Source organism: Acipenser ruthenus, chromosome 4, assembly GCF_902713425.1.
Source record: "Acipenser ruthenus chromosome 4, fAciRut3.2 maternal haplotype, whole genome shotgun sequence".
Lineage (NCBI taxonomy): Eukaryota > Metazoa > Chordata > Actinopteri > Acipenseriformes > Acipenseridae > Acipenser > Acipenser ruthenus.
The window spans coordinates 94,066,836-94,074,747 of NC_081192.1; the positions used below are offsets into that span (position 1 = coordinate 94,066,836).

Here is a 7,912-nt window from a genome sequence, read left to right on the forward strand (position 1 = left end):
GTTAACATTTAGCAAGAAACCAGCTATTGCATATTTATTCAATATTAATTGAACATTAATTTAATATGCAATTGCATATCTATTTAATATTAATTTATGCCACACAATATAAAGCATTACCGAATATTGTTTTACCTTGTTCAGAATTAGAAGTTTATTTGGTAAAAGATCAAACATGCAGCAAATCACACCACCCTAGCCTATTGTCCCATAATGCTTCACTTTTAAACTGGTACCGAGACATTTAAATTACACTTATTAGAGATGTTAAAGCAACATAAATATTTTAATCTTCTTTGACATTATAACACAGTACCAGTACCAAGCATGTTGAATAGTATTACTTTCATATACAACATAATTAAAGTTAGAAGTCGAGGAGGAACGTTACTGGCATATTGATGTACACCCAACTTGCTTGTCTACTAAATGTTTTATGGAGATCCTCTCTTATTTTGCATTGCATACCTAACTGGATAATTCAAAATGTTTCTGCATTTTTTAGGCGTTCCTTCTGTTTCCAGCCATGAAACCCGATGAAAACAAACAGAAAGCTGGAAGCAGGGGCAATGTGATGTGATATGCATCATGATGCATGTTTTTCTTCATTAGTTTTGAGATAATACATATACATATATTTATTAATGATGGAGAACTCCTTTATCTATATCAGTAATTGATCAAAGAACATGTCGAATGGATGCTAAATCAGATGGATGCTAAATTCTTAAAAATGCTTTTTTAGCTTTGTGGTCTTCTGTGCAATATGCAAATTACTTACACATTATTATTACAATTTGCTTTTTGTGTTACTGCAATTAACCAGTAAATGCATTAAATTCCTTGTTTATCTGCAACATTGTCACTTCAATTTATTTTTATGTATGCACACCTTTTACAGACAAAAAAAGTGCTGCTGTGTGCCACAGAAGTACACATTTTATGAGTAATATAAATATTCATCTTATTTCTTCATAATATTATCTGTTGTCTTCAATGACAACTGTTCTTCTTGGATATGTATCAATGTCCACAAATATAAAGCGAAATTCATATTTTCCAGTTTCAGGGTTCTGTAGTGGGGGGGGAAAACAAACAAACAATAAGCCAGTGATTGCTAAATTAATACATGTAAGAAAGTGAATCCTATGATTCATTCATATTAAAAAAAAAAACACACACAAAAATAAAGAAATGAATTAAAAGGCATCTCAGGCTTAAAATTGTAGAAAATCAAACACAAGAAAAGTTACGAACAAGAGGAAGCAATTCAGCCCATCAATACTTGTCCGGTTCCTAATTAACTAATGGTTCAAAGACCCACATGCAGATGGATTCAGCAGCCAAAAACATGGCTTGGAATCCCATTCCATGCAGCCACCACTCTGTAGATGAAAATGTGCCTCCTATCCTCTGTCTCCACTGGGTCCTCTGCACTAAGTTTGAAGTACATGTAATAGCTGATGTTGGCTTTACTGATCTTTAGGATCTTCAATGAAGCCTCCCACAACCTGTCCATATTCTGGACCTACTAGGTCCAGGTCCCTCGTGCAAAATGATGTACCGAATAATGATACCTGCACTGTTGGGTTTCATTACTTTAATACAGTGGTTGCCAATCATTCTCAATGTGGTTACTGTTCTTGAATACACGACAAACGTACCTCTTTAACTTCCGAATGCACAGTTCCTTGTATTCTGGGTTCTGAACCTTCAATGTAAAACTTCAGTCGCATGTGCTTCAGCCCATCTTTCATGTACTCTACATGACTGAAAAAAGGAGAATTTGGCAATTCCACAGATTACAATACACACAAATTGATAAGCATATTGAATTTTCGTTTTTTTTTTTTTGTACCTGACATGCTGCCTTCTGCCACGACGTGTTGTCTCACCATAACCTTTAATAGGCTCTCCAAAGACTCCTATAACCTAAAATAAAAAAATAATAAAAAAAGGTCCAGCGCAAACACTGATTTACTGGTAACTGTCTACTTAACCCTTTAAGATACACGGTACATGTGTCCACAAAAGAATAAATAAAAAAATGCTAACTTTCTTATTTTTGCAATAAGGTGCACGAAACAGGGTTTAAAATTCACTAACAGGTTGAATCTGGTCATCTAAATTGTCAGTTTTCTGTGGAATTGTTGGGTCCTCATCACATATACTTCTGTTGTGTAGGCTATGTTTAAATTAATTTAAAAAAAATACAGATTATGTGAAATAAATCATAAATAACATTTTTGTTTCAAAGCCTATGTTTGAGTGTTTGCGTTGAACCTTTATAAGGCAGTACTGTAATTGCAGGGGTGTGCAATTTTTAAAAAGGGGCAAAATGCTAGAAAAATCATCCTTTAAAATCTACGTGCCCCCTCCCTGTCGCACAAGACACACACAAAAATGTAGAATATAGCTTGTAGGATTTGGGTTTTATTTAACAGTAAAGACAATCAATCAATTAGTTAATAGGGGAGGACCTCGCCTTGTAGCTTGACAGGTTCACTAGATTCTTCAAGACACACAAAAGAATCCCTGTGACCCCACCTCACCTCAACAAATGTATAACACACTTTAAGGAAATGTTCCTTTCAGTGCAGCTTGGAGCACATTTGTTAGTACATTTAAATAACATACCAAGAGTACAACTGTAATAAGCAACACTTGGGAGTTATTCAAATATAAAAATAGCTTCTGCCTGTTTTTTTTCCCACTCATTCTCTATAAGCTGAATCCAACTCCTGATGTACAGGTGTTTCAGTTTGTTGCATCACAGATACATAATCATTGCCAACTATTACTGTTGCTTTGTGGAATTCTGATTTTTCTTGACTTCTTTCAGTTTTGAAACTGCTGAAACCCACATTTTTAAAGGACTTGTGCATAACCCGTCAAGTTTATCTGCATTTTGTACTGTTTTTCAAACAAAATACACACAATATTTACAGTAGGCTCCATCAAATTCTGCAAAGACAAAATATGTTTTTTCTTTTGTTTATTTCTATTATATACTTTTTTTTTTAAACAGTGTACAACATTTTACAGCTATTTTTCCTCAACTAACATCTTGTCCCATGATGGCTAACTGGAACATGCTGCAGCACAGTGATCCTGGTTTCATACCCTGATGGTGGTTTCTTTTGGGAGGGCAACATTCTTTCCCTGCACTACTCTCACTGAAAAATATATAAATGAATTAATACATAAACACACTGCCATGAAATTTAGTCTGTTTTATTTTAAAACAATAATGAAATATTGTACAGATAACCACATACATAAGCACTTCATTTCTCTCACTATAAACATTTGTCAATCTTCATGTTTATACAAATCGATGGATTGTTCTGCATGTCCAATAAATACCTAATATCGCTTCTGTCCAAATCTAGTAAACAAACAAAAGGTTTTTTGTTTTTGTTTTTTTAAATATAGCGTTTAAATCTAAAAAAATAAATAAGGTAAAACAGCAAACCAAGTTAGCAACACTAAAATCGATTTTTTTTTTTTTTTTGCCAGGGAAAGTCTGTCTTGAAATGCTTCTAACAGTAAACTTTTTTTTTTTCCATACAAGTACAGGCTTGACCACGGACTGTTATAAAATTACACATCTTTTTTTTTCTAATCCGCCAATACCTTAGCGACTATGGTGTTTTTTTGTTGTTGTAACTTTACAACTAACCAATCAGAAGTGATAGGGGTGGGACGTAAACCTTCCGCAATTCAGTTTTCAGAAACTTGCGTGGCTCTATAAAAAAATACACAGTGTCTTTCTAGCCACAGAACGAACATAGGAAAAACAAACAAATAAAAACTACTTGTCCCACGGGCAAAGTATAACGGCAAATCTTGTAATCCCGGGCGTTGCGATAAGAATTGCACACCCCTGTAATTGGTAATGAGAAGTGTTTGTTTCTGAATAGGGCCCAATGTAGCAACAATTCATTTACATCTCTGTATTTCATGAAATACCTCTGGATGTGCTCTGCATTTCTCTAAAGCATCACCATAGATTTTGCTTGGACTGGATGAAGAAAAAAGCTCCTTAAAAACAACATACAACAAGCCACCTAAGAGAAAGAAGAAATATTTACTGTGCAATTAAAGACAATATGTAGTTTCTCCCTCTCTTTATTGTAACCTGTTACAGGTTCTAGGATAATGTGACCCAAATTATAATTTATATCATTATTGGTTAAAAGAATTTAAGGATGCTATTTGAAGTGTTTTATTGACAGAGGGACAGTCATGCAAAGCTAGTTTTTGAAACAAAACCAACACGTTGTGAAGCACTGGTATGTGCAAGTAATTACTTTCACATCTGATACATGTTTTTTTTTTTTTTTCTTTGTGTTACCATATATCCATCCATCTATCTACCTATCTATATTGTAGCATGCACGAGGGAAGGCCTCATTCTGTGTGATGCGCCTGACTGCGTTAACCAAGATCACTACAATATACATATTTTTTTAATATATATATATATATATATATATATATACACACACACAGTACCTTGCAAAAGTATTCAGACCCCTGACCAATTCTCTCATATTACTGAATTACAAATGGTACATTGAAATTTCGTTCTGTTTGGTATTTTATTTTAAAACACTAAAACTCAAAATCAATTATTGTAAGGTGACATTGGTTTTATGTTGGGAAATATTTTTAAGAAAAATAATAAACTGAAACATCTTGCTTGCATAAGTATTCAACCCCCACACATTAATATTTGGTAGAGCCACCTTTCGCTGCAATAACAGCTTTAAGTCTTTTGGGGTAAGTATGTACCAGCTTTGCACACAGTGTCAGAGTGATTTTGGCCCATTCTTCTTGGCAGATTTGCTCCAGGTTGTTCAGGTTGTTTGGACGACGCTTGTGGACCGCAATTTTCAAATAGTGCCACAGATTCTCAATGGGATTGAGATCAGGACTTTGACTGGGCCACTGTAGGACATTCACCTTTTTGTTCTTGAGCCACTCCAGTGTTGTTTTGGCCTTGTGCTTGGGATCATTGTCCTGCTGAAAGATGAATTTCCTCCCAAGCTTCAGTTTTTTAGCGGACTGAAGCAGGTTCTCTTGCACTATTTCCCTGTATTTTGCTCCATCCATTCTTCCTTCAATTTTAATAAGATGCCCAGTCCCTGCTGATGAGAAGCATCCTCACAGCATGATGCTGCCACCACCATACTTCACTGTAGGGATGGTGTGTCTTGAGGCATGGGCAGTGTTAGGTTTGCGCCACACATAGCGCTTTGAGTTTTGGCCAAAAAGCTCTATCTTGGTCTCATCTGACCACAAAACCTTTTCCCACATCGCAGCTGGGTCACTCTCATGCTTTCTGGCAAACTCCAGACGTGCTTTCAGATGGTACTTTTTGAGTAACGGCTTCTTTCTTGCCACCCTCCCATACAGGCCAGTGTTATGCAGAGCTCTTGATATGGTTGACTGGTGCACCATTACTCCACTCCCAGCCACTGAACTCTGTAGCTCCTTCAAAGTGATTGTTGGCCTCTCTGTGGCTTCTCTCACAGGTCTCCTTCTTATCTGAGCGCTGAGTTTTGAGGGACGGCCTTTTCTTGGCAGTGCCTGGGTGGTGTGATGCAGCTTCCACTTCCTGATTATTGCTTCAACTGTGCTCACTGGGATATCCAAACACTTGGATATTATTTTGTACCCTTTCCTTAATCTATGCATTTGTATTACTTTATCTCTAACTTCTATAGAATGCTCTTTGGTCTTCATTTTCCTTCAGATTCACAGCCTGACCAATGATCCTTCAACAGTGGGGTTTTTATCCAGAAAATGTGACAGCAACTTTAATGGTTCACAGGTGGAGGCCAATGGTAAGGTAATTGTGTCCTCGTTAGGGCAATTTCTTTCATCGGTGTAAACTGGGAGCTTCCACAGCACAGGGGTTGAATACTTATGCAAGCAAGATATTTCAGTTTTTTATTTTTCTTAAAAATATTTCCCAACATAAAACCAATGTCACCTTACAATAATTGATTTTGAGTTTCAGTGTTTTAAAATAAAATAACAAACAGAATGAAATTTCAATGTACCATTTGTAATTCAGTAATATGAGAGAATTGGTCAGGGGTCTGGATACTTTTGCAAGGCACTAATATATATATATATATATATATATATATATATATATATATATATAACCCTCTGCCAAATGTTTTTATTTATTTATTTATTTATTATTAAAATGCAGTGCACTTAAAATAAGATGTTCTGTCTGCATTATGAAACTGAGATGGACTATATACTGCGAATGACACTCAGTAGGCTTCTTGTCCCTTTAGGGATTTTTCAAGGTTTTGAGTGAACTGCATTTTAAAGTAAAGCCATAACAGAATTTATATTAAGAAAAGACCACTTAAAAACATATAAAGGCTATAGTGTTGACGTATAGGATTTTTTTTTTATTATTTACCTGTAACGCCAATCCCAACAAGAACCACTATTAAGTAGGTAAAATCCTTCCCAGCCTCTTTAACTGTAGAACAAACACAACAGATTAAAAGCGGTGTAATAAACATTTAAAATGCCCTTTAAATTAACTACAAAGAAAACTATAATTGACGAATTGATTATTATGGCTGTGTTGTGAACGGCACTATACATCACACGCTTCTCTCTCCATTGTCTAGTGTGCAAAATTCCTTCCATACGTGATATATCAGAAAACTTTGATGAGTCGTAACATGGTACAGTAGCTCTGTTATACACAAGTACATTGCTGTCGACACGTTGTGTGTATGTATACACACTTTGTGACATGCTGTGCTTTCTTTGCTGACTGTAACACTTGTTGCACGACTGTAGATCAGCTCAACTTCTGCTGAATATGTAGCATGTGGTGTAGGCTACATATTGTTGCCAAGTATTACCCAAGGTCAACACGGGAAAGAGACAGTTGTATGTGGTCACTCACCTTTCTGCGCTGTTGACAGTGCAGGATCACCTTGTCGTCTGTGCACAGACACCTGTCCAGCTGCATGGTCTTTTCTGTCGTGATTTCCTTTATTTCGTAGTGTGTTCTCAATTGAAATACTTTTCCTCAGTACGTGTTGCACACTGTTCAGCCGAACCGAACAGAACGAAGTTTCTGGTTTCCGCTTCTTTGGTTCTAGTGCACTTTGTAAGGACGTGTTGCTGGTATGAACCTGTTTAAATGTTTGAATAACACAGCACTGTCTAAATCTCGCCTGCTGCAGTCTTAGTTGAGCTGTCTTCAGTATTAACGAATACATCATTTTGCTTTTGTAAATGCTTTTGTAAAAATTGTAACGTTAATGATTCAAAAATGGAATTATCTATGAACCACGTACTTAAACTAACACATGTGTCGGTTTCTAATTCAATTAAAGTAATTATTATGTTGGTAATCTGTCCACGATTTATAACTAACCAACATCTTAAAAACAAAGTCACCTCGGTTTCGCTATTGCGCGGACAGCCACGAACCATGCGTCGCACGTACCAGCCATTGAATTCTGGGACTTAGAGTTTTCTAGTATCAGCGTTCCCTCAAGAAGTAATGAACGTTTTCATAAAAAATAAACTACAACACCCACAAATACATTGGGTGCATACAGTTCCTCTCACCACAAGTGCATTTTTTTAAGTTTCAAAAAATCAATCTGTAGTTGGCAGGCACAATCTAATACAGTAACTTCGCATGGGATAAAGACGTCACCCAAATTATTATTATTAATAATAATAATAACAATAATTAATTAATTAATTAATTGATTGATTAATTAAAATAATAATAATAATAATAATAATAATAATAATAATTAGGAGGGCGAATTTTCATTTTTTGATCAAATCACATCTAGAGGTGATTTTATGAATGATGGTTGAAAGGAAACAACATTTCATAAAGGTT

At 35.5% G+C, this 7,912-nt stretch overlaps 1 protein-coding gene across 1 annotated transcript; it reads right to left on the reverse strand.

The window, feature by feature from the left end:
- Window positions 1–855: 855 nt before the first annotated feature.
- Window positions 856–7,528, reverse strand: LOC117399898 (mitochondrial import inner membrane translocase subunit Tim21-like). Its single transcript, XM_033999331.2, has 6 exons — window positions 6,953–7,528; window positions 6,452–6,514; window positions 3,973–4,070; window positions 1,859–1,932; window positions 1,665–1,770; window positions 856–1,073 (listed from the first exon to the last, which is right to left on the reverse strand). Exons 1-6 carry the CDS (start codon window positions 7,272–7,274, stop codon window positions 981–983), a joined length of 756 nt encoding a protein of 251 aa, XP_033855222.2. The 5' UTR covers window positions 7,275–7,528; the 3' UTR covers window positions 856–980.
- Between the last annotated feature and the right edge of the window lie 384 nt (window positions 7,529–7,912).